Consider the following 27,084-nt stretch of genomic DNA (forward strand, 5'->3'; position numbering starts at 1 on the left):
GATTTATAGTATTAGAGCAGGTCGCAAAACTGTCCTAATCCATGCTGGTAGTAGCACTGTAACAGTATATCCACACAGTGTCATTTATGACGCGTATTTAGGAATTCTCGTCTTAAATAAAATATAGATGTATTGCAATGAGTGATAATTATCTCAATACTTTAAAAATTGATGTAACTCCCTCAGACGGTAATGTGAGTTTGAATAGTCCCCACCATGCATTTCATTATGTTCAATAACACCAAAGTTTCTCTCTCACATGTTCTATAATTTGACTTTGGTGAGTACTACAGTGTTAAAATCAGGTGTCCTCTTGTATTTTATTCAGTAATCATTTTTACATTTTAATATGTGCGTGAGGGAGGCATCATGGGTGGAAATTGTGTGCTGTTTAACTCTTATCAATTCCTTCTCAAGGCTGCCTCTAGCAGTATTGTCAAAATACTATACAACTCCCATACAGAGAGAAGTATAGCCTGTAAGGAAAGCTCGGTTCACACAGCAGGATTATAGGCCTGAATTAGCCTTGAATCTTCCTTCCAACAATTGTAATTCGGCCCTGAATCTAGCAATGGCTCCAAGGATAATCTTAGCATATAATCATGCCGTGTGTGGTGTCCTCAAACTGGTCCCGGCGGCTTGGTAGGACGTCAAATTGAGGATATTCAACACGTTAGATTTTTCTGGCCCGACTTTTTGTGTGGTGTCCCTCTCGGACAAACGAGCACGCAGCCGGTTGACAGTGACGTGCAGCCAATCAGAAAGCGTGATGACGAGGCGTCGCGGACGCAAGGTGGGGAATTCAAACTCCAAACAGTTATTGTGCAACAGAAGGTCCATGCTCACTGAATTTCTTAGACTGATTCCAATGCCAATATTTGAAAGAGAAAAATAAAGATTGCCGATTAATCGGCAGATTCATTCGAAAAAGAAATACAGAATATATTAATCTATTTTTGCTGTCACTTCCAACAAATATACAAATTAAAGATATATTTGACAGATTTACAATACTTTGCCCTTCAGTATTTGTGGGTCTACCTGCATGATTCATCAGTTTACAGTTAAAACCAATCCAATCAGTTAAAAGGGCGTGCTGAGTGACAATCTTTCAACTTTAATAGACTTCAAATTATATAACATGAGGGAACATCTGGTAAAATTACTTTTTACTTGAACTCACAAAGTACATTTCAAAGCCTGTACTTTTTTACCTTTACTCGAATAGTTATCAGATTATATTTATTATAATTATTATAATATTTGTTTATATAATTATTTGATTATTTATTTTCACCAGTCATTTTTTTAAGTAATTGTACATTTCCCATCTATGGAGAGGACTGAAATACAAAACTGTGTTCAAGGAATTCAATATCAAGAGGCACTACCAGACATGCAATCTGACAAGGTGACATGAATACCATGAAAAATTAAAGCAACTTGAAGCTCAGTGGTTTGCCCACCACACAAATGTTTGGATATCCTTGCTCTATTGCTTTCTCTCAGCACTAATGGCAATAGTAAAAAAAAAAAAAAAAAAACACAAACTGATCTCTAATGTCACTACGAGATGCACCAAAATGAAAGCCGATTTTGAAATGAATTTTGGAATAAAACTGTTGTTCAATGTGACCTTTTAATACAATATGCTTTGCACCTGTATAATGACTGCCTCACAGCATAATTATTTAGTGTACAATATTTTACTCACCTTAAACTTGCTGTGTACCTGCAGCAATTACAAATTTAAAATATTGACAGAAAATATACTAGTTGTAGAAAAACAACTTATTGAAACATTTAATACAAAAATATAAATGCACAAAGCTCATAACTACTGATAAGCTGAATTGTCTGCATCTTAACACTCACTTGGGATTTAGAGACAAGTAGATAAAACTGACGTATAAAAGTCTCACAAAACCATTAGCAAAGACAGAAATACGATCAAACATCAAGAACAATTAAAAAACACGGAAAACAGAGTGTAGTGCGTTACAGATGATAGAAATTAGGGCTTACTCATTTTGACAGTGGAGTTGATAAAACAGGACCTTCGGGTCCCTCTTAGATCACTTTTCTATCACATTATGTGTGATTTTTACTAGAAAAATTAAAGGACATCTCTGCAAATACTAAATCCTGTGTCCAGCACAGGGGTTTTGGCCTCCAATGTAAACCGAACTGAATAATGGGACAGACACAACAGTAGCTACTGTACAAGGTCATCCCTACTTGAATAACAATAAATAAATGTGCGCCTTGTCATGGACATCACCTGAGCAAAATCCAGTCTACTGTAGTTGAGAATGGGACATCGGCTCGTGAGACCTCAATGTGGGCCGTCTCCTCCCTATAGCACCAATAGCTAAACTTCACAGAGTAAACAAATCCTTTAAAGAACTGAATCACTAGTGTGAAAAGTCAGAGTCATTAGAGCCGTGCGGACATTTGTTCTCCAAATTCTTCAGGGAACAGAGCCCAGCAGGACTCCACAGTGTGTTGTGTCATCAGTAGTGGTAGACTCTGATCCGATCCTTGTCATCCAGGCCAAGCTGGACGAGATTGCTCTGGGAGGATGAAGCCTGATAGCGGGTGAAGAGAGGTCTGAGGCGCTCAGTTAAGGACACAAACAGTTTACACAACAATCTGTTCCTTCTTTTTTGAAAACCTGTCCTGTTCAGCTCCTTGGTAATGCAGTTTGGTGGATCTACCGGTATCCTTGATCATGTTGGAACAGTTTGCCTCCACACAGGTGAGTTTTCTATAAGCATCTTGTGGCTATTTGTGTTATGATTTATTGAAATTTATTGGAAAGGATTATTATTCAAGATAAATGGCTAAAGACCATGCTTGGTGGCAGCAGCTACACCTTTAGCCTTTGGAAAGGGGAAACTGATCAAGTGAGTATCATGAGTGTTTATATTTTGTAGATAAACGTGTTTATTGTATCCCCCCGTCCTCATTTTTTTTTAATGTTGGAGTACTGTCTATGGTTTTTATGGGTGCATTTCAATGCTTTGTAAGTTGTACATCTTCATAAAGGAATGTAAGATCAAAAGTTTGGGAGTGAACAGACAATGGAAAAAGAGCAAACAGAGCATTAACAACTAATGACCATCAAGGTTTAGAATTATGTATGTTTCAATATCTGGTGTGAATTTGGTCAAAAAGATTTAAACACAGAATTTAAATTTACAAAAAGTTTAGTCATAGCTGTGTTTATTTACCCATTTCCAATTTTCATTTTTGAGCTTATTTTGGGAGATATCTGTTGCAATTATAGGTTAAATTGGCATGCAGAAGGCTATCATTTACCAATCCATTTTCAATCATCCACATCCATTTTGGTGATGATTTATCAGATTTATGAAATTATGAGCAATGTAAGTAATGCGTTTTAGATTTTCTCCAGCTCCTGATGTCACGCAAAAAACAACGGGGAGGGGCATATACACATACGTTTGGGGAAAAAAGCGTTCCTAGTACAATTATTACCGACTAATTAAATAGGGATTGACAATATGAAAAAAGAATGACAATTTTATTTTCTTAAGCAAAAATATTTTTGTTATTGAAAAACTGACAAGAGTTCCTTTAGTGTAACTTAGGTACAGAAATGGACTCCTGCTGTACCTCTATTTCTTACATAGTGTCCAACATTACAAGAAAAAAAAGGCCATAAGCAAAAATAGCGAGTCATTGTGGAATAATGTGTGATGAAAGGATACATGCTGTTGTCTTTCTTTCGCATTTCCAGCCATCTCTTGTTGCTTTCAATCAGGTTCTGCAGTTTACGGCCATCCACTTTCACTGACTTTTGAACGTGCAGGCTATGGGGAAACACAAAACATCGGGTGTTGAGTACGAGTGGAAATACATTTGTCATGAATGAAAGGAATTCTAGAAAATACTGCAATTAAAGGCAAAGACTACCTAGCAGGAGTATAGGATACGGGTGATGTGGATGTCTTCAGGGTGCTGGTGTTGAGTGCTGCTGCTTCTGAGGAACAAAAAAAAACAATGACAACAGCTGAACAAGAATGATCACTACCCGGATCAAGTTATAAATTGTTCAACTGAGCATACCGGGAAATATCTCTCTCCATCTGCGGAGTGTGAGATCCTCAGCAGTTCTCAGTCCACTTTTGATGCAGCTATCCGGGTAGACTGTCGGTCCGGGGCCGCTTTGGGTTGACGACAGCCAAAGTGGGTTAGGTTGGCCAAAAGGGGTTGGGCCTGGAGTGGTTGAAGATCTTGTGGTGGGAGTGGAATGAGACAGGGCTGCAGGGAAGGCTGGGAGAGATGCATTGCTCTGCTTCTGGGCTAATGAGCCCAGAGCACCTAAAACAGTGTTGAGCTGGCCTGAGATCTGATGTTGGGACTCTTGCACTTTGGCCAAGAATGTCAAGCCACATCCTGATAAGTGACAGCCAGGACAACAGATGAGATGAGGAAGGAAAAATGTAGTCAAAATACAAAATTGTTTCCTCTTGGGCATAAGGGCAATGTTTGTCACCTGTCTCATCGGGTGGGTCAACAGTGCTGCTGAGGTCCGAATCTGTCACATCAAATGTGACCTTCCTCTCTCCAGCCAAGAGGAATGCATCTTGAAGGAATGACTGTAAAGGGAATCAAGAAGGAGAACATATTTAGCAAGAACACAGTACTGCACACAGTAAGGAACATCCGCATTATCTTTTATCAGGATTATTTATCATTCAACTATCATGCAATACAACAAATGGCACTCAGTATAATTTAAGTCATCAACTGTTAGAGAATAATTTGAATGTGTTTTTTAAACAAACCATCCAATGATAACATATTTGTTGTCAAAATACTCTCTTCCAAATTATCATAGACATTTAATAGGTAGAAAAGAACTAACATTTTTATTTGTTGAATTTGCAGCAGTAGGACATCGTATTTACTGAAACCAAAAGCCATTTCAATCAAAAACATCTTGACAGGTCAAGTTCCATCTTTTATTTGTTTTTGACAAACTGATGGCTTTTGATTTCCTATAATATGTGCTGAAAAAATGCTGCATAAAATAAAACATAAAATACTCAAAATACTTTTTTTTTTTTTTTTTTAAATACCGTTTTCATTGGGGGGTTTGCTTAAAAACATTCATTTTTTGTTCATAACTTGAAAATTATGCTGAGTACCATTTGCATATCCTTTTTTTTTTTTCTTTTTTTTTAACCCGGAGATACAGGTTGACTATGGGTAAAAAGATGATTTAGTTTTCGTTATGTTGCCATATATATAGGCCTGGACTGTCAGGGGAGCTCCCTTGACAGACTGGATGTGATCGTATGCTCAATGCTAACCTCGTCAGCAATGGAAGTATCAAGCTGCTTCAGTTGTTCTTTCCTACGATTGAGAGCATTTCCATTCTTAACCGTCTGCTGGAGCTCAGAGAAACTTCCAGCCTCCTGACAAGAGACAGAAAATGCAATAAGACAGTTCATTAAACATGCAACAAGAAATATAGATTACATCTGCAGAGTTACTGCACCTTTCCTTCCATGTTAGATTGCTGAGTGGAGTTGCTGTGAGCGACATGCAGATTCTGTCTCTGCAATAGTCGGCTGCTCTCCTTCTCCAGGAAGATTTTGGTCTTGTCAATGGATGCACAATGTGAGGAGTTGAATCCGCCAAATCTGAACAGTGTGAAACTGCATCATTGGTGTGGATTATATTACTTGGATCTTAAATTGCCCCTCGATCTAATATATATGCATAAAAGTATATTTATTGAACTGAATGTCATAAATGAGCAAATTGTGATATCAATCGACCATTAATTAGAATGCCTTTTGTGTTGCATGGAATCACATATTTTAATATATTGGATTTCAGTCATATAAAAAAAATAGGGATGCAAGGATTATGATTTTAAAAATCACCAGCAATACACAAAATGCCCTTCTAAAATGTTGGAACAATGAGGCCCATTTCTTTTTTGTTTTTGCTGTGCACTAAAAATATTTGATGAAAAGATTGAAAATGAGAAATTTCAGCATTCATTTAAAGGTACAGTAATCCCTCATTTCTCGCGGATAATTGGTTCCAAAAACCACCCGCGATAAGTGAAATCCGCGAAGTACGGTCACCCTCTGATCTGTACTTTTTTTTTTTTTCTATCTGTACATTTTTTGTGTGTCAATAAATGTATATGAAATCATTTAAGTGGATATTTTATTAGAACATTAAATAATTGTTTCAAACATGTATATAATACATTAATAGCATAAATAACTGAACATTTTGTATAAATATTGAAAATATAAATATTATACGTGTGCGTGTAACATGTTCACAAGAAATACTGGGCAGGCTAACGAGTTAGCGGAAAGATGCTAATTTGCGATCGTGCTAACATGAAAACGGACCTCTAAAGCAGGGGTGTCAAACTCATTTTTTTCGCGGGCCACATTGTAGTCATAGCTTCTTTCGGAGGGCCATTATGACCGTCAACCCAAATAAATGTATGAGCACCTCATATTATATACAGTAAAAGCTACAAAACGAACTGACAAATAACTCGTTTTCAAATCAGACGAGTAAAAACTGGTCCAATATCTAAAAAAAAGATATCATTAAAAGTGAAGACAATTTGCAATTCTAGTCATGACACACGAATTTGATGCACAATTTGTCTTTGCGGGCCATATAAAATGATGTGGCGGGCCTTATCTGGCCCCTGGGCCTCGAGTTTGACACCTGTGCTCTAAAGGAATTTTAACGAACATTTGGAGCAATACAACATTGTCCTAAAGGTTAGACAAATGTGATCGGTCATTTCTCTTGTTAGGAGACCCACTTACATCGTCAATGACTCCTGTACCACTGTAACCGACATATGTACATGAACGTAAAACAGGAAGTTTTGAAAAACGGCCTGAAAACGGCCTTCAAAATGAATCACCCTACCTCAAATCAAAGCACGGCTGAATAACATAAATAACATGGGGAATTCTTAACACATACTGTAAATATGTTTTTAGAACAACTTTTATTATTATAATTTTTTATAACAAGGTACAAGTGTACATACTGTAAATATGTTTTTAGAACTCTTATTATTATAACAATTTTTCTATAACAAGGTACAACACTGTAAATATGTTTTTAGAACTCTTATTATTATTATAATTTTTTTTATAAAAAGGTACAAGTGTACGCACTGCAATTGTGTGGGCACTGCTTGCCTTCTGCTGGCGTGTGGGCAGGTTTTGTACCATAATTCCTCAATTTCGAAGTTTTATTATGACTTTTAATTTTTTTTTTTAATTTGGAAAAAAAAATACGCGATGTAGTGAAACCGCGATAAACGAACCGCGATGTAGCGAGGGATTACTGTATATAAATCAAAAACATGTTTAAAATAACCAACAAAATTGTCAGGGGAGTATCAAGATGGCACATAATACTTGTTTGCAAATCGAAACCTCATTGTGCCATCACTTTCAGTCAGTGTAAATGTAAATGCTGGAATAAATTTTTAGACTGGATGAGTAAATCAGTATGTTACAATAACACAAAGGCTGAACTGTACTTACTCCAGGATGGTGTTTTTACTGTCATGTACTGAGGAAGGAAGCTGTTCGTCCAGATCATCCACATTTAGTGATGAGTCTCGTTGGCCACAGGAGGGCGACGTCACCTTATTTTTGTCCTTTTGTCTGGAGGAATTTCCTCCTTCACCTAATTCCAACTCACTACAAGTCCAACGCAGAGGAAATTGATTATGTTTTTAAAATCCAAGTTGCAATGTAGTACCAACTTCATTTTCAATGTCATAACTACATCTGTGAACATTTCAGCATACCTGACTCTGCGACTGAGCCGGTCGCATCGTTCTTCCAGCAGAGCCACTTTACACTCCAGTTGCTCTTTGTCCTCCTTCACCCTCCTGCTTTCCTCCCTGACTTTGTCTCTCTCCTCCTTTGACCTCTCCTCCTCCCGCCGGGCCTCATTCTTCTCCTCCCGCACCACGCGGAGGAGTTCTCGAGCTTGAGCTTGCTCCTCCTTCATTCTCCCTAGCGCCAGCTTCAGCTGATCTCTCTCCATGGTCACTTGGTGTAAGACCTGAACATACAAATTAAATTTTTATTAATACGTAGGTAACCTTCTTTATCACAAAACACCCCACCCCTATCCGTTTGTCAAGATCCTCCTCCTCTTCACCAAGCACCTTCCTCTTCCTGTTAACATCTTCAGTCTAGGAAGATACATTATTAGTCCAAATAGTAGTAGCTGTGTTCTGGTGAGTTCAAATTGTACCTTGCTGTGAAGAATTTCTTCCTCTCTCTTCAGCTTTTTTGCTCTCAGGTCCAACTGACTGATCAGATCCTGTAGTTCTGACTCCTGCAGAAAGAATCAAAAGATTTGAAGTACCATGTTGAAATGTGTATTCCCGCAGTTTTTAATCATCTTACAATGTACCAAAAGTAAGATAAATTTACAGGGGGAGGGGGGGGGGGGGTTGTTTATGCACCATTCACTCATCGTGTGAAAATGTATTGTCCACTTGAATTCTCCCAGGCAATTGGATTCATTTCAGGAGGTGCTTGGTACCGAGATAAAACATTTCAAGGTTATAAACAGCAGGCCGTGAACTATTTTGCCCAGTGGAGTAAGATTACGTTTGTGGCAAAAGAAAGCACTCTCACTCCCATAATTTTATTGCTTCATATTTTCAGCATACAAGTGTTTTATGTTAACATATTTTCTGTAATAACCCCTTTATTACTGCTTGATCATAGTTTAGTGATAAACTCTGGAGCATCTCGACTTGCAGACAAATTTACAGTGCTTTGTTGCAGCAGGAATGCAACTCTTGTCAACCAATGGCCCCCTATAATACAAACATTTTGCATGAAACATCAGTGCAACCATCTCGCTTACTCTGATATCCTGACTCTTTATCAGCCTTCTTGTTAAAAGGCCAATATTTCCTTTAGCCATATGACAGGTTGCATGTACAGGATATCGATGTACGAGTCTGACTGATCTTACCCTGTGTGAATGTGTCAGCTGTGCCTTTTCTATTTCACTGTCAAGTTGCTTGTGGAGTCTTTCCAGCTCATGAGCATGTGAGGCCTGAAGATGCTCTCTGTCAATCTGCAGAGTAGAAAGCAAGCGATCCCTCTGGGCACTTTCCTGTAACAAATAAACACAAAAAATCAAATACAATACAAAATCCTTTAAAAAAAAAAAAAGGATTAATCCTATAAGTCGGTTATCTCATTTTGAGCTGGAAAAGATGATCCATGCAATGTTTGCATTTTTTCTGTGGAACCTATCCTCACATCATTTTTGACAAACTCAACTCTCGGCATTCTGAAACGCCCTGAAATGTCACAAGATGGGCCCAAAAGCCGGGTCCGGGTACAACAAAGTACTGTAAACTGAAGTGATACTAGATTGAGAGAAAAATCTTTGTATCTCGGGAGAAAGCTAAATTAAGCATAGGGCTGCTTGATTGTGGATAAAATCATCATCAGAATTATTTTGTTCAATGTTAAAATCACAATTATTTATATGATTATGTTTTTGAAATTGAAACAGCATTTATTGGACATGTTTGGAACAGCATTTATTGAACATGTTTTAAAAGAGAAACGTTCCTGTTAAATATGTCCTGGGTCTCCATTCTCTACACTCTCAAAACAGAAACGGCAAATAATAATTTTTCCTCGATTATATGAATCTTGCAATTGTGTAGAGCCAAAATCGTAATAATGTTTAAAATTCAATTACCGTCTTTTTCCATGTATAATGCGCCCCCATGTATAATACGCACCCTAAAAATGGCATGTCGATGCTGGAAAAAAAACTGTACCCATGTATAATACGCACCCAAATTTTGACTTTTTTTTTTCTTTTAAATTTTTATTTATTTATTTTTTATTTTTTTTTAAAGTCCCAATGATCGTCACACACGCGTCTGGGTGTGGTGAAATTTGTCCTCTGCATTTGACCCATCCCCGTGTGATTTTGATCCATCCCCTGGGGGAGAGGGGAGCAGTGAGCAGCAGCGGCGCCGCGCTCGGGAATCATTTGGTGATCTAACGCCCCAATTCCAACCCTTAATGCTGAGTGCCAAGCAGGGAGGCAATGGGTCCCATTTTTATAGTCTTTGGTATGACCCGGCCGGGTTACTTAAGTCCGTAAACATAAAATTATTTCAGAAAAAAGATCATCTTTGGGAACAACCGGATGTTATTCTGCCGGTCAGTATCACTGCGCATGCAGTAGCAAACTCGATAGCGAAGAAATATGTGAGACTCTCAACGGGATCACCAATATTTGAGTGATGTTCCAGTTATTTATCACAATTATTTATTATTATAATAATAATATATATATGTAATATATATAATAATTATTCATTTATTATTCACAATTGTCATGGTGATCTTTCTGGTGATTTCTCAACTAAGCTGGATGTATTTTTTTTGTTGGCGTTGATTTCTCCGACTGCCCAGAAAGGCACCACCGCGATCAGTTAGGTTAAAATGAAAAGAGAGGAAAGTGACGTTGTAAAGAACCATCCGTGACAAGATTTTCTTCAAAAATTGTTGTACCATGATTTTCTTCACAAAAAAAAAGAAAAATGTAAAAAAATTGTACCCGTGTATAATGCGCACCCCAGATTTTAGGACAATCAATCAGTTAAATTTTGCGGATTATACATGGAAAAAACGGTAATTGAGCAGCCCTAATTTGGCATTGGCTGTTAATTGACATTATGGAACGACTTTGCTGCATGTTATTTTAAACACGTTTTTTTTTTTTTTCAAATTCCAGTCATTTGTGACTCATTTATTTTTTAGGGTAATGTTGATGAGTCTGAAACATCAAACTGTTTTATCATCATTGTTTCATTTCCTGTTTAAATTATGAGGTAGGCAATTATAAACACTTTTAGGGAGTAAGAGGGGGGTCATATTCTCGCATTTGTTTTGCAATAGGAGGTAGGGCTAAGTCATAAGTAGGCATGTTAAAAACACAACAGACATGAAGTTATGAAAACAAACATGAATCAAAAAGCCCTTCGAAATGAAATTGTTTGCCTGCTTGACAATCAAAAATTCAGTCCACAATACTTATTGCTTGTGATTTTGGTAGAAGTGTTGTTTCTCCATCTAATTATGTGAATGACGGCTTGCTGAAATTATAGATGGCTTTAGATAGACATCTTTCTCAGCACAATGAGAGCAGAAATAGCAGAAAAAACAACTGACCTCCTCCAGTTGTTTCTCTCTGATGTTGTTCAGCTCTTTCTTGTGCTCCTCCCTCAGCGCTTCCAGTTTCTTTTCATGGTCACGCTGCACTTCTTCCCGCACTTCCACTAGCAAATCAGACAGCTGCACAAGGAAAAGTAGGGTCGAATGAAAGCTTTATCATAGTGAATTTGCAAAGTACTTCAAATAGAGTACCTCTCTGTGGTACTTTGCAAGCTGCTCTTCAGGACGTGGACCAATCAGCTCCCTCCTGCTCTCTGTACCAATAACCTTTAAGCACACAAAAAACAGACAGTAAAAAAATTACCATTAAGATGTTGTGTCTCGTTAACATGCTCATTGCTGGGGTTTTTTAATAATTAAAAAAAAAATTATCAACTACCTCCCGTTTAAAAGAGCTTAGTTTCTCTTCTTGGAGTTTCTTTTTTTCTGCTCGCAGCTTCCCGTCTGACTCCGCCTTCAGACGCTCAATCTCCAAGTTATTCTGAGCCTCCAACTTGTCACGTTCTGCTGCCTTTTCTTCTTCAAGTGTGATACGCAAGTCTTTCAGCATAGCTTCACTCTCCTCCCTGACAAAAATATAGCTACACATCAACATTGTATCAATTAAAGCTTAGTACATTCCTTTCATGTGACCATTCATCGTACTCATCTATTATGTTTACAATTTGGACAAATAAATCATTCAATGTTTGTGTCAGTATTAATATAAGTATTATTAAAGCCACATGAACATTCAAGCAATTCAAGCAAGCAACGATTTGTGTTTTTGCATTATAAAAATAATTTCATGCAACAAGTGCTCCCGTGCACCTTCGTGACTCTGACCTGAGCTCGTGAAGCTGCCTCTCTCTCTCCTTCAAAGCAGATTCTTTTAGTGCCTCCAGGATCCGGTCAGACTCCATGTTCAACCTTACCTCCTCTTCTTGTCTCTTGGACAGAAGATGCTGTTTTAGAGTCCTGACAAGGCAGAAAAAACAAAATAAACAAAACTTATCACAGGTTTTTTTCAACAGTAAATGTTATTTGGTATTAACATGCAAATGACACATTATGATGACCTTACACCTCTTGGATTAGATACCACTCAAAATGAATGCGGTTCTTGCTAAAACAAGAAATATTTTAAAACGGTGAAAAGTGACATGTAGATGACTGGTTTTTAGTCCATCCATCCATTATCTGTACCGCTTGTCCCCAGGGGGTCGTGGGCGTGCTGGAGCCTATCCCAGCCGTCATCGGGCAGTAGGCAGGGGACACCCTGAATTGGTTGCCAGCCAATCACGGGGCACACAGAACCGAACAACCATCGCACTCAATCGGCATGGCCTATCATGCATGTTTTTGGGATGTGGGAGGAAATGGGTGGACCTGGAGAAAACCCACGCAGGCACTGGGAGAACATGCAAACTCCACACAGGGAGGGCCGGAGGTGGAATCGAACCCGTACCCTCTGAACTGTGAGGCGGACGTGCTAACCAGTGCCCCACTGTGCTTCCCATTGTTTCAGTATCATTGATAATTAATAGAATTGTGAGACTGGAAAATAACAAATCGTAGTATCCTGGCTATAGGACCATAATTTGTTGGCTCCTCAGAGATAAAAAAGTTCAGGGTGATGATCTGTTGAATTTGTTAGCTTCTTTATCCTTTTTGTATTGGATTTCTCACATATATCATTTGATTGACAAGGAGATGATTCTAAACAAAACACAAGGTTTCAAAGTACAAAGTGCTGATAAAAAACATCGACAAATTGAGCGTGATTACGATAGTACCTGAGTTTTTCTTCACTCTCTTCTGTTAGCTTTATCTCCTCCTGTTCTTTACTTCTCAGCTCCTCTTGGAGGAGATAATTTCTTTGTTCCTTCTTCTGCATTAATTGGACCTTCTCTGCCTCCTCCTCTCTCTCTATTTCCTCCATGAAGAGAGAGATTCTCATCTCCTTCTCTCTTTTCAAACGTTCCTTCTCCTCTTCTTCCTCTCTGCTCATTGTCTCCTGAAGATTAAACGATCTACTTTTCTTCTCCCCCATTATTTGCCCATTGCGGTTCTCCACTCCCGAAATGACATTGCCACGCTTCCTGTCAAGCTCGCTGCTCCTCTCGTTTAGACTCTTTTCCTTTTCAGTATTCCTCCACTCATTTCCTTCCTCCCGGTCTTCTTTCTTCTCATTTTTCCAGATTCCAAAGTTTTCTTTCTCCAATGGGCTCACATAATTCTGTGAGGCAGTTTCTCCTTCATTGATTTGGGCATTGGAAGTTCTGGAGAGTCGACCTCTAGATGTTTCAGGCCTGGGTAGATTCACACCTGAGCTGAGACCAGTTGCTGTTTGTTGGCTCCCAACACTTGATTGGTGGAGCACGAGTCTTTCTACTTTTGGAGATGCAGCTTTGTCTTTGACTGCAAGCTGCAAACGCCTTTGGAGAAAGCACATTTTGAATGTCAATTCATTAAAATGACTTGCCTCTGGAGTCCTTCATGACAATATTCATTCATTTTAATAGTCACTACTCTGAGAACAGAAAATGTGATTTTCATTCATTTATCAGTTTTAAAAATTAGTGTAGTCCATCTATGCGTTTCCTACGCCTGGTTCAAATGTACAGGAAAAATGAGTGGCAGTGCATTAGAAACACAAGGTAGTTGGTGTCTGGAGTCTATTCTGTAGAAACAATTTCACCATAAACATTCGTTTACTCTATATAAACAGCATGGAAGCAACTAACCTCTTGGCAGTCTCACCCTTTATGTACTTATCCATCTCATCATTTTTTACTTCTTCATCATCATTATCCTCCAATGGACTCACAGAGCCAGACAGATCAGAAAAGTCCAAAACCTTTTCAGACATCTAGGTGAGACAAAAGAATACCTTATCAAACAAGTTGTCCAGAACCACTGGCCTTATCTTTGCTATAGTAATATGTGCAAAACAAAATTCAAATGTAAGCAAACCATGACTAAGAAAATATTTCCCAGCCCACATTCATTGTACCTTTTCTACAGATATACAGAAAATCTAGCTTTGTCTTGTGCTGCTTTCCAAATGTTAGCGCACATTCACACTGAGCAGACATGACCTATAAAAATTACTCGGGAGTCACGGTTTAGGCCACATCTGATATACTGTAGCATGACCACAGAGATTTATTGCTTTAACAAAGTTTTATTGACCAAGAGTGTCCCTCAATTGCAGCACAAATTTCTGTAGAGAGTGAACTGTTAAACGTTTAGGGGAGTGATATATCTTGTTCAGAGACAGACACAGACACACAAAAAATCATTCAAGTGAAGGATAGATAAAGTCACACTGCATAATCACAATACCTTCACATTTATGGAGGATGAACCCTGCTTAATGACATCGCTGGAATCAGAATGCTGCTATCACACGCACACACATGCAATCACCTAACTGACGATAAAAGCACTTAACCACTGTGGATATGGACACATGGATTTGCTGCTTTTATCAAATGCGCATGTGCGCACATTTGATAAAAGCGCGCGCACGCACACGCGCGCAGACACACGCACAAAATCACAAAAGCAGTGTTTAGAGAAGCCATATCGCTGCCACGTATTAAAGCTGCAAATGCTATGCTTCTGTTGTGCAAACGAACCAGTGTTGCCAAAACAAAGTGAGCATGCGTGCAGAAAAATAAGACAACTTAAATGACCAAGGATTTGGTTGGAAAGGTGTCTCTGACCAATATATCACACATTAAAATAAGAAGACGCAAAACATGAATAGCCTGCATCGTTATTATCTGCATGTGCTCCTTAAGACTGAGGTTGGATTTTGGGGACTGGCCCCGCATGGAAAGGTAAGCTAGCAACATGTCATGTGAGCACACAGCACGCAGAGATTTAAAAGCAAACCCTACCTCTGCAGGAAGGAGGGATATATTATTCACGCTCTCCATCTTGCCAGGTTTCCTCTTTTGGTGAGACACTGTAAGGACGTCAAGTCTTGTTTCCTTGCCGCGCTGCGCAGATTGAATTGTTGCCATCTCAAACATCTCAATGGCCTCCTCTTCTTCATTCAGATATGCTGATTGAGTTTTTTGGGCGTCTAATTCATCTTTCAACTCTTTTCTCTCCCCCTGCGTTTCTCCATGATCACTGGCTACACAACTCTCCAAAACCTCCTCATCATCATCTGTCAATTTTCTCTGACTCAGGGAGCATCGCTCCAAATCACCATGACTTTCACCATCCTCTTCCTCTATTCCATCATGTCCACCATCATTATCGGTGGTACTCTTATGCACGACTCCCTCATAATCAGTTTCCTTCACATCTGTGTCATTTCTTTGGGAGTCTTCAACAATATTATTGCCTTTCTCTTTCTCCTGCACATCTTTGTCCATTAGTTCTGCACATTCTATTGTCTCCTTGTCATCATGCTGGACTGTCTCGGGTCTGTCATCTTTGTCTCCGACCTTGTCCAAATTTTCCTCATCTAGTAAAAAATCTATTCCTCCACCATCACTTTTGTCTTTCTTTTCACTTTCATAATCACTGGATGGCTTATGCTCAGTTTCTGGAGTGCCATGACCTCCCCCCTCATTGTCTCTACTTTTCTCATCTGCTTCCTCATGTTTATTTTGGGTCTTTTTTTTGTCCTCAGTCTCCTCAAAAGGCTCTCCTTCGATCACAGTCTCATTGAGATGGTTTCGAGCTGCCAGAGGGGATAAGCGGCGGCCCCTCAAAGAGTCCTTGAGTCCATCCATTCCAAACAGACACAAGGAAGAGAAAAGTAGGAAGGGGTAGTGAGGGGAAGCAGGCAGACAAACACAAGTCAGATCATTTTAACATGCATGCAAAGATAGTGGCAGTGATAATTTTGACAAATAACATGCAGGACTGGCTGATGGTGTTTTGAAAGAAACATTAGATGACAAACAGTCACCAGCATGGAAAATACAGAACATGGCAAATAAAGACACATGCATGTGATTAAAAACATGTTACATATTGTGTAAGGGAAAGCTTGGTCTGTTGAGCACATTGGTGTATATGTGCCGCGCCTATTAAAAACAAAATTAATCCTAAATTTATGTGGAAATTAGCAATTAAAAAAAAGCACTTTGTCATAGTTTTTCAAACTCTCAATATAAATCTGTCATTAAGAAAATGATATAGGGGGAAATCATCACTCTCAAAATTGGCATGACGATTTCAAAATTGCTATGACGATTCCAAAATAGCTGTCATTTTTTTAAGCACATCAAGTTTTTTTCTCCACATCTTACCAGATAAGCGAAATTCTATTGATAAACTAAAGTAAGACTTGTCAGTTTATTTCAAATGGAATTATCTCCAAATACGTAGCAGCTTGTTTGTACAGTCACAGTTGAGACATGCACAGCGCCCAATAGGTCTGCTCTGTACTATCAAGATCTGCAAACAGAAAGCTAGTGTAGTAGGAATTAAGAGGACTGTCTTTTATCTTAACCTCGCAGCCATGGGCATATCATTCTAAGTTCTATTTTATTTTATCCTTCTTTGTTGGGGGGATTGAAACCTTGTAACTATCCCATCTTAGTGTTTTATTTACATACGTACATAGACATTTATCTAATAGTTTTTAAGAAAATGATGAGCCTACAGCTCTAAAACTCGACGTGAAAGAAAAATTTAAGAAAAGAAAATGGATTCCACACCCCAAATTAAAAAAAAAAAAACCATTGAACTTAAGTCATCATAAATTTTGTTCCACAATGCAATTAATGATTTTAGTGAGTAGAAGCAGAGAATTGACAAGAACCTGATGCACCCAGGATAGGGAAAATCCTCAAACAAGCAGTGTTCTGGTTAAAGCCATTAGGTGGCTAAACTGGGTGAAAAAGCTTGGGGCTTATAGGTACTAATGTTTATAAACCATGAGGATCCTGCAGTGAGCACAGGTCCGTCCGCATAGTGTGATTCTCTAATTTGTAATGGGTCTAATTTAATATGAACTATAAATAACAAAAACACGAGGATGACCATGCTGTCGGAATTCAGATGGCAAAACAGTAGCAGTGACAGTAGGTAGAGAGTAGGACAAAGAGGAAGGTACAGTGGCAGCCATGCCCATAGGATAGATCCCAGCAGCACAGAAGCTACTCAAACACATCCTGGGTCATGGTGCAAATTTCACAAAAGATACAAAGAGAGAAAGATGAAAGAAAGATACAAAGGAGGATAAGATGGAAATATGATTAAATTAGAGAATGGTGAAGAGGTAGTGAACTTGTAAACACTTGTCACAAAGACAATAACAATTTTATCAAAACTAGAAACAGAGACAACTGATGCTTTGAGTGTTGACCAAAGTCAGCTGGAACAGCAAGCAGTGGAGCTTTCTGACAATTAAACTATTCCTGATGTAATCTCAAAATATGCATCCTAGTTTAAGCATCGAGAACTCAATAAAGTGCACATCTCATTGAAGACACCAACTAATATCATGAAGCGCCTCAGTTTCAGTGAGCTCTTGATTTACAAAGACAGATTCACCTTTTTATACCCGAATGTAATTCTTATACAAGTAGTCAGATATTAAGCAAGCACAGAACTCAAATACAAAAAATATTTTTTTTCTATTCAGAAATGTGAATAACTATTATTTAATGCATTAATAAATCACTTTAATATGTTCCCGTGTTTTGTAAAATACTAACTTCGAACATTCCTGGATAATAACTACCGTATTTTCCGGACTATAAAGCGCACCGGACTATAAGGCGCACCTTCAATAAATGGCCCATTTTAAAACTTTGTCCATATATAAGGTGCACTGGACTATAAGGCGCACCATTAATGCATTAATTTTCTGAGAGAGTCCTGTATAGGGGCCGACCAACCATTCGCACCGACATTCCACGAACCATTACCATTGTGAATGAACTTGTAAATATGTAACTATATCCTTTACTATATCCTTTGCAGATACGTAGGTTGATATTGCAAATGAGAATCTGTTGTCAATTACCACTGTCACTACCAGAAAATTTTGATTAAAATAATAAATTAACAATTTTATGAAAGTTGAATGAATTTTTTATTAGATGTATTAAGTTTGTTTTATTGTTGTATGAATAAGAAGGTTGATATTGGTGTTTGTGACTGCAGTAAACAGGCCAGGTTGCATCATGTCAGATTTTTTAATCCAAATCAAATCATTCTCCATTTTATCTTTTTTATTTCAACTTCAGACGCAACAAATTACTTTATAATCACAAAATAATGATCCATAGTCTTTTTGAGTCATGATTCATAGTCTTCAGCGGGCCACTTATGATTGATTTTATGACACATTGCTTCGGGCCAGTTTAAATTTAGACGCGGGCCTCTTTTGGCCCACGGGCTGGAATTTGGTCCATATATATATGGCGCACCGGACTATATGGCGCACTGTTGGCTTTTGAGAAAATTTGAGATTTTAGGTGCGCCTTATAGTCCGGAAAATACGGTAATTACTTTTTGCATTATAGTACATATGTTTTCTTTTAAAAGTTTCTACATACATGCATTAGCATTTACAGGGAAGAACATTAATTTAATTTCCAATGCTGCTAATTTAGAACAGCCCATGGCATAAACCTTATATTGGGAGATCGTCTAATAAATTTAATAAGCACTGTGCATGGATGAGGGTCTTTGAATAGTGTGTGGTGCAGTCATGGGGGGGAAGAAAACTTATCAAACCTCCACTTTTCCCAAATATTTTGGTAGAAATTTTAGGATAAACCTAAAATGCACTACAAACTTTAAAACTCTGTTCAGTGTTTCAGTACTTCTTGCACAGATTTCTGTCCTCTAAAAGGGAGCTTCTTTTTTTCTTTAAATAGGCCCCCTCGAACCCCTCCTACCCCATGACATCCACTTCTATGCCTTTCTGTGACGCTTCTCTGTTGCCACCTGCTGAATACACCTGAATACCACTTCTAATACTGATTCATAGATCAAGCACCTGTTCTATATCTTGACATTAAGCTCCTTGTGAGAGAACAGCAAGTACTGTAAGAAGTACTGAAATATTGAACAAGCAGACATGTGCATTGAAAGGTTCAGAGAATGTCAAATTAAATTGACAGATGTTACGGTAGATTTTATATCCATATAGAAATGTTGCGATCTCAATATTCTTAACTCTGTATGAGTAGTTTGTTAAATTAAATTCCCATGGAGATGTTAGGGTAGATTTTATATCCATATAGAAATTTTGCTATCTCAATATTCTTAACGCTGTATGAGTAGTTTGTCATTGCTTTGCTTGATTGAGGAAATATTAGCTATGACTAAAGCGTATATAACGTCTAAAAATATGAAGCCATCACTAAAATGAACACATACAAAAATGTTTCGTTTTAAATGAAAAATGAAGAACAGTCGCAAAAAAAAAAAAGAGACCAACACCTTTGTATTGATGTATGCGTTATGAGCATACCTGTCGAGATGGTGGTTCAGAACTCTGGCCTCCAGATATGTCCTGCATTTCTGGTTCAGTCCTTTCCTCTACTCGTGCTGCTGCACTACCGTCACTGTCCTGACCAACACCCGCGTGCATGTAAACACAAACACACACAACACACACGCAAACATATACGCGCACATGCACGCACGCACACACACACACACACACACACACACACACGCGCATCATAAGAAACATGGTCCTAAAGTAAGGTATAAAAAGGGAACTAAATCAAACAAATCAACTACACCATTAAAAAGAAATTCCAATGAGGCATTAAAAATATTTTTTTAGTGTTCTGTGTACCTCATATATTATGCCCCCTCTCAGGTCATCCAGATTCAGGTGGAGGTTCATCAGTTGCCGGTCTGAAGACCGCTGACTTGACTTTGAGGAAAAAAAAAAAAAAAACATCACATCAAAGAACCAACTGCAATTGTCGATTTTTTTGCCCCAACTGCCTTTTAGCTAATTTCTTAATAGATGTACTGCACCTCATTTTCCAAGATTTCATCATCATCATCATCATCAAACCCAGGCATGGTAAGATAAACTTTTTCTTCCTTTTTGGAGCTTAAAACACTTGCAGCACCACTGTTACGGAGTGCCTGACAAGGGAGGAAATCAAAATTAGCACTGTGCTGACTTCACTGTCTTTAGATAAACACGCATGTGCATGACAGAAACTACAATTCAAAATACAAAGTATACAGTACTTTTCATTTTCTTTACTACTACAACTACTACTACTACTGATTATAATAATAATTGTCAAGGGCTCCAGTTGTAACATCAATGCAATCTCCACGATCCTATGTTTAGCATTCATTGATCCGTCCGTTTTCTGTTGCACTACCCATTTGGTGTGGCAAGGAGCTGGAGCCTATGCCAACTGACGCAAAGTTAACGCCCCTCAGTGGCCTAGTGGTAGATTGCCCGCCCTGAGACTGGAAGGTTGTGGGTTCAAACCCCGGCCGGGTCATACCAAAGACTATAAAAATGGGACCCATTGCCTCCCTGCTTGTCACTCAGCATCAAGGGTTGGAATTGGGGGGTTAGATCACCAATTGATTCCCGAGTGCGGCACCGCTGCTGCTCACTGCTCCCCTCTCCCCCCGGTTGATGGATCAAAATCACACGGGGATGGGTTAAATGCAGAGGACAAATTTCACCACACCCAGATGTGTGTGTGACGATCATTGGGACTTTAATTTTTAACTTAACTCTCTCAGTAAGCTCCGAACAATTGCAAGTGTTTTCGAAGGCAGCTAATGTTTTGTTCTCCTCACGTTTCGCCAGGCGGATAAAACCCAGTGCACGCAAAGAGACAGATGATCATTCATACTCACATTCATTCACATCATCACTGACTGGGAACTAAAATCCAGGATGCCTCTGCCTATGTCAGGTAAGTTTTCCACAACAAGAGACTGTGTAACAACAACATAAACCTCCAAAGTTGGAAATAATCACTTCCATAAATATGCAGGTTGTATTCCAAGTTCTGTTCTAATTCAAAACAATGTTCCCATGGCAACTTACATTTCTTGTAGGGTCATATCATAAATCAACCACCAATATATATTTAACTATATACACAAAAGGTAAAAGGACACTAAATGTAAAACACAAGTATCTTCATACATTTTCTGTACCACTTATTCTGATTAAAATAAAGCGAAACCACTCCGATTGGAATACACCTGATACATGTAATATATTTGTGTTTGTCATTGCTACATTGCCGTAGATAATATTTGTATTGCTCATTTGCTCAGTTTCTTTCCTACATTCTAGTGAATTCCATTTATATCTATGATTATCATCTTACGTATTTTCCTCTTTCACTCATCTGTAAACATTTGGCTGAACTCAAAATTGTAAAACCTTTGAGCCAATTACATTTGGAGGTTCCACTGTAGTTTTGAATACACCTCCATCGTATAATTAATTAATCACAGATTACCCCAAGAGGCCGAGGAGATGTTTTGAGGGGTTCCAACCCCCCGGACCCGAGAGGCCGTGGGAAAGCAGATCCAGAGATTGGGCCGAGGACAGGAGGATCAAGACCACCGAGAGAAACCAGGCTTCCTCGTGGAGGTGGCAAAGACCCCAATGTTGAACTCAGGCCCTTCAAGATAGAAAGCAACAACAAAGTCAGACGTTTCTACATGTATACAGCAAATGTAATCACTTTGTTTTTGGAAATGATAGTTTTCCTCCCAAAACTTTTGATTGGTTTGATTTATTTTCTCTCTTTGTATCTTGAAGATCAAAGGTAAAACCTATTACCTAACAATATTCAATGTATGCTATTCTGTTCTTCTGAAAATTGGAGAACCACTCACTCCACTTTTGTCTGAATCCTTCTTCTTTTTATCCTTTTTATCCTTTTTTTCCTTCTTCTTCTTTTTGGACCCTGTAGCCCCAGAAGCAGCAGCGCTCTGCAGGCGTTCACGTTCTTGGATGACGAGGCGGCGGTAGTGCTCGTCACAGGGGTGATCCCAAGTAGACTCACCAGAGGAGAAGTTGAAATAGTAGATGTCTCCTGTGACATCTTGGCTGCAAGGGGGATCACGAGTTGGCACAAAAATGACATACGTAACAGTGAGTTATCTTATCTCCACTAATCAACTTTTTGGTTATTCAAATCCATTGGCAGCTGTGGTAATAACGTAAACTTTGACAGTGGCATGCGTCGCCAAATTTGAACTTTTGTCTTTTAAATGTACCAATATATTCCTGGTTGGGACACATACATATATTATTATATTACATTATACATCTAATAATGACCAGGAAATTAAACAAATTGATTTTATTTACAGGTGCACTCCTCACATGCTTGTATCCTTCTAAAGATTTCAAGACAATATTAGAAAACAATAATGCACAGCACAATTACTACTCTGACAAGTATTATTTTCAGTATGTTTAAAAAACGGTCCAAACACATTGATTCTTGTGTGTATGCCTTTTGTTTAGAGATGGGGGGTTTTTCTGACAAATACAAGTACGAGAACTGAGCTCTTGATTAGTCACAGGTATCGATACTAAGCACCAATACCATTGGTACTTTTGATTTATGAAATTTCCTTCCAAAAATGTGATGGATAAAAGTATAGCATTTCTCTTTCGCAAATTGCAATTTTTTATTCTTCTAAATTCTAACTCCTAGTTCCTGATCGCAAAACAACCACAATAGGGCGGCCGATACTCGTATCGGCCAACATCACGAGTACCGATACTGTGAAATAAGGCTGGTATGGTCACCAATACCGATACCTGATATCGGTACTCACCCATCCCTACTTTTGTTGTGAACATAAATTAAACAGGGCAGAAGACAGGGCAGAAGTCAGCAGGGAATGAAATCAGCTGTTTCAGTTAACTCTACGCCAGTCAAAAATATAGGGAATATCTGAAATAATATCAATTGAAATATAAATATATAGATAGAAATATGAATTTACTCTCAAAATTCTTTCTACAACAATAAGTAGAACTAAGAATACTGTCATAAGTAGCTTGTTGAAGGCCTGCTGTTGACATCTCCCTGCAGATGGTAAAGAAACATCAACCTGCACGAGCACCACCACTCTCGGATGTCAAGAACAGCCAGTCCTTCACCAAATGCCACATTATCCATCCAATTAATTTGGAGTGGCGGCATGGTGTTACTGGTTAGCACTGGTTAGCACATCCGCCTCACAGTTCAGAGGGTGTGGGTTCGATACCATCTCCGGCCCTCCCTGTGTGAAGTTTGCATATTCTCCCCGTGCCTGCGTGGGTTTTCTCCGGGCACTCCGGTTTCCTCCCACATTCCAAAAAACATACATGGTAGGCTGACTGAGCACTCCAAATTGCCCCGAGGTGCGAGTACGAGTGCGGATGGTTCAAGGTGTCCACTGATGACTGCTGGGATTGGCTCCAGCACGCCTGTGACCCCCGTGGGCACAAGTGGTACAGAAAATGGATGGATGGATAATTTGCAGTGATGAGTGGAAGTCTTGATGTGGTTACTTTTTAAGTGCACAAATAGCTCTAAAGAAATGTAAATAAATAAAGGAAAGGTTTGCTCTGCGTAATGATTATGAAGATTTACTTAATCGAATTATGGAAAAAAGGGACTATGAAGAATGAAATTAATGACTTAATGAGTCAAAGCAAATGAGATGCCTGTTCAAAATGTGAATTTATTTCTGCTTAAATTCAGTCGCACACTTATAATGTGAGGCAAACATCTTGGATCTTATCGGATTGTCTTTATAATGCTTTGCAATCAGTGTTAAAACCTGAACCAAAAAGAGCGTGCAGGCCACTGTGGCAGGCAAAACTCAGAAGATAACCATAGTAAAAAAAAAAAAAAAAAAAAGTTATTTAATTTGGATGGAATCAAATTTATAATACTGGTTGTCAAGTTAATTTTATTTCAAATCAATTCAAGGGGTGCGAAGACAAAATTGTGTCTGTAGATAATAACACCAAGTTTACGGTGGAGGGATGATGCAAATTTTGAAGAATTATCTTTGTCTTGCATCAATTAAATTTGATTTCAGTCTAAGCAGGTCATTAAAATTATACTGATTGAACACAACTTTAATCCATCCATCAATTCTCAACATCCCTTATCAGAGTCGCAACAAGCTGGAGCTGCGGTGAAAGGCAGACTACTCTTTGGGTTGGTTGCCAGTCAATCACAGGGCACATATTTATACAGTCATTAAATGGGAACTCAAGCCACACTGCTTGTACTGAGGTCAGGTGAGGGAACCACATTTTCAGTGCCACTGGTCATATACGAAAATAAAACAGAGGTGAGTTACACCTTGGACTGGTCATCGGCTAATCGCAATCTGTCAGATTAAACACATCATGTATTGCATTAGTGTAGAACTGCACTATATTACACTAATGACTACAGTTCTGAAAACTTGGGGATCCCATTTACCTAACCTGATCATGTTTCTCAAAATGTTGTAGCCGGTTAGTGTTAAGACAAAAATAGGAAATGAAGTGACTTGAACTCAAAGCTAAATTAAGATGGCAGTACATATAGTTTATATAAAGTGACTTGAAATTGTGTTAACTAAAAATTAAAGATAAAAATGATATTAATATCAGCTTTAGTTGCACCAAGTTATGCTTGTATAAAATATACATTTACCCTTTGAGATAGAACTTCACCAATGTAAAATCTCATCGAAAGTTGACTGTAGTACATCCCCTGACTTACCAAGGATTCCACTCCGGTGGAAGAGGGGCAACAATTCCCTCCCTGGCCAGCCACATGAGTTCCTTCTCATTCTCAAGATCAATGCCTATCTCCTTTGCATACTCTCTGATCTCTGATAATATGGGGAAAACAACACATTAAGAATGAGTAGATGTTAAAACCAAAGAAGCTCTTAATGATATGTGAAACTGTGGGCTTTTGACACAGTAGGACATGGCCAAAAAAGACCAATAAATACATGTTTTTTGTATTTATTTCCAATGTTTGAGTATTATGGCATCAATCAGTGTAGTAACCATGATAAAACAACAAAAACATTCTGTTTACCTTGGTCAGATGGAATATAGTTTTCATCAAAGTCCTCCTCAAGGATAAGCTGTTTTCCGGTAGGCGCACTCATGATTACTGCAGGTAAGACGTCAATCAATCAATCAATCAATCAATCAATCAATCAATCAATCAATCAAGCTTTTATTTGCCAAGTTTGAGCATGCCTAACAAGGAATTTGACTCCGGTAGAAATTCCTTCTAAGACGCGGTAAATTTCAAATACATTAGCGTAAAAACATGTCCCCGAGCTCAACTTGTAAATAAAATTTAAGGGTAATATTTTGATGAATTTATGTACAAGGATTTCGGCGCCTTAATCCGTAGAATGAAAAGCGGCTCAAATACATACACTGAACTAAGTAAGCTAGGCGCCATTTAGCTACGTAAAGCTAAGCAGGTCAAAAAAATAAAAGTTGTGTATTGTATATCAGCTCACCTTCAAACTGTCCTACTGCCCTTTGCCTTTCCAGATTCTGTCAGCTCAGTGACGCGGGCATTGTTTCTGCTAAAGATGCAAAAAGAGAAGCTTATACAAATAGGAACATCACCAAAGACGCTTCCCTGGTTTCCTGTTGACAGCCTGAAATAGACTGTTATTGGCTGGCCGCGTGAGACATTCACGAAACACCGTAAATATTTTGCCTGCTCGGTTACATTTTTAAGTCGTCTGTTTATGCTATTTAAAAAAAACAATAGAACAACAACGGGGATGTTTCCGACATTCACCTCAATGTATTGTGTTTTGGGTTTAATTCTATTTTGAGGGTAGATACAGGTAATACGTCATTACGTACAGCACGTTAAAAACTAAAAAAAGAACCACGTCTTTTTTTATGTCTCATTTATTAAATATGGACACAACATTTAACAGCATGAAATCTTACATTTGGTTGGGGGACAAAAATAATTCATTCATTATATTACGAACCGCTACAAAATCAACAAGACCAATCTTCTGTTGCCCTTATTTTTTTTTAGTGACCAAAGTTTGTACATTATGCATTATTAAATTAAATAACTTGCGATCGGCTCCACGATGTCAAATCAATACACATTAAAGCGTGACAGTCCCACTTTATTGTGAGCTAGATTACTGGATACTTTTGTTTTGATACATCCGCTGGACCATACATTTTGATCTGATGATTTCAATGCTGCTGGGAAATTTGATTATCCCACTAAAACGTGGTCAACCCGAATAATATGGATAATAACTACAATTATAGATTATTTGGTGAGTACAAAACTTGACGATAAGGCAACAAGAGTATTTTCTAGAAGCCATAATTGCTTTTACTCTTGCTATATTGTACAGTACATGAAACATTTGATTTAGTTCCGTCTTCTGACTCCTCATACCTTTCCTTGACGCTTCCCAGTTCGAGTGATGCTTGCCGGTTGTTACTGATGCTTTAATATGAGTTTTACAAAGATTTGGGATTTACCATTTGGGAAAGTGCCACCTTTGCACGGATCTTCAACCGTTCTCTGGAGCTGTGTGAGGTGCCCTCGTGCTTCAAGAGCTCCACCATCGTTCCAGTGGCCAAGAAGCCCGCCATCACAGGTTTGAATGACTATAGACCCGTCGCACTGACATCTGTGGTCATGAAATCTTTCGAGAGGTTTGTGCTGAACCACCTGAAGGAGGTCACGGTCCCCCTGCTTGACCCCCTCCAGTTTGCCTACCGGGCAAACAGGTCAGTGGATGATGCGGTCAACATGGGACGGCACTACATCCTGCACCACCTGGACACCCCAGGAACGTACGCCAGGATCCTGTT

The 27,084-nt window shown here is 38.6% G+C and overlaps 1 protein-coding gene across 5 annotated transcripts; it reads right to left on the bottom strand.

Moving 5' to 3' along the window:
- Positions 1 to 1,779: 1,779 nt before the first annotated feature.
- LOC119132979 (centrosomal protein of 164 kDa-like) lies at positions 1,780 to 25,907 on the bottom strand. 5 transcript variants are annotated; one of them, XM_037268570.1, is made up of 29 exons: positions 25,740 to 25,907; positions 25,301 to 25,378; positions 24,974 to 25,085; positions 22,086 to 22,299; positions 21,704 to 21,868; positions 20,232 to 20,345; positions 20,044 to 20,124; positions 19,711 to 19,809; positions 15,158 to 15,991; positions 14,598 to 14,651; positions 13,997 to 14,121; positions 13,046 to 13,687; positions 12,096 to 12,227; positions 11,650 to 11,836; positions 11,463 to 11,537; positions 11,268 to 11,390; positions 9,037 to 9,180; positions 8,302 to 8,385; positions 8,171 to 8,239; positions 7,847 to 8,106; positions 7,578 to 7,736; positions 5,531 to 5,675; positions 5,343 to 5,447; positions 4,523 to 4,625; positions 4,093 to 4,422; positions 3,940 to 4,003; positions 3,735 to 3,836; positions 2,449 to 2,610; positions 1,780 to 2,397 (listed from the first exon to the last, which is right to left on the bottom strand). In XM_037268570.1, exons 2-28 carry the CDS (start codon positions 25,371 to 25,373, stop codon positions 2,514 to 2,516), a joined length of 4,692 nt encoding a protein of 1,563 aa, XP_037124465.1. In that variant the 5' UTR covers positions 25,374 to 25,378; positions 25,740 to 25,907; the 3' UTR covers positions 1,780 to 2,397; positions 2,449 to 2,513. The 5 variants fall into 5 exon arrangements, with proteins under 5 accessions (XP_037124465.1, XP_037124464.1, XP_037124466.1 ...); XM_037268569.1 differs by having other exon boundaries at positions 3,940 to 4,006; positions 25,740 to 25,906; XM_037268571.1 differs by lacking the exon at positions 14,598 to 14,651 and having other exon boundaries at positions 3,940 to 4,006; positions 25,740 to 25,906.
- Between the last annotated feature and the right edge of the window lie 1,177 nt (positions 25,908 to 27,084).

This window comes from Syngnathus acus, chromosome 13 (genome assembly GCF_901709675.1).
Source record: "Syngnathus acus chromosome 13, fSynAcu1.2, whole genome shotgun sequence".
Lineage (NCBI taxonomy): Eukaryota > Metazoa > Chordata > Actinopteri > Syngnathiformes > Syngnathidae > Syngnathus > Syngnathus acus.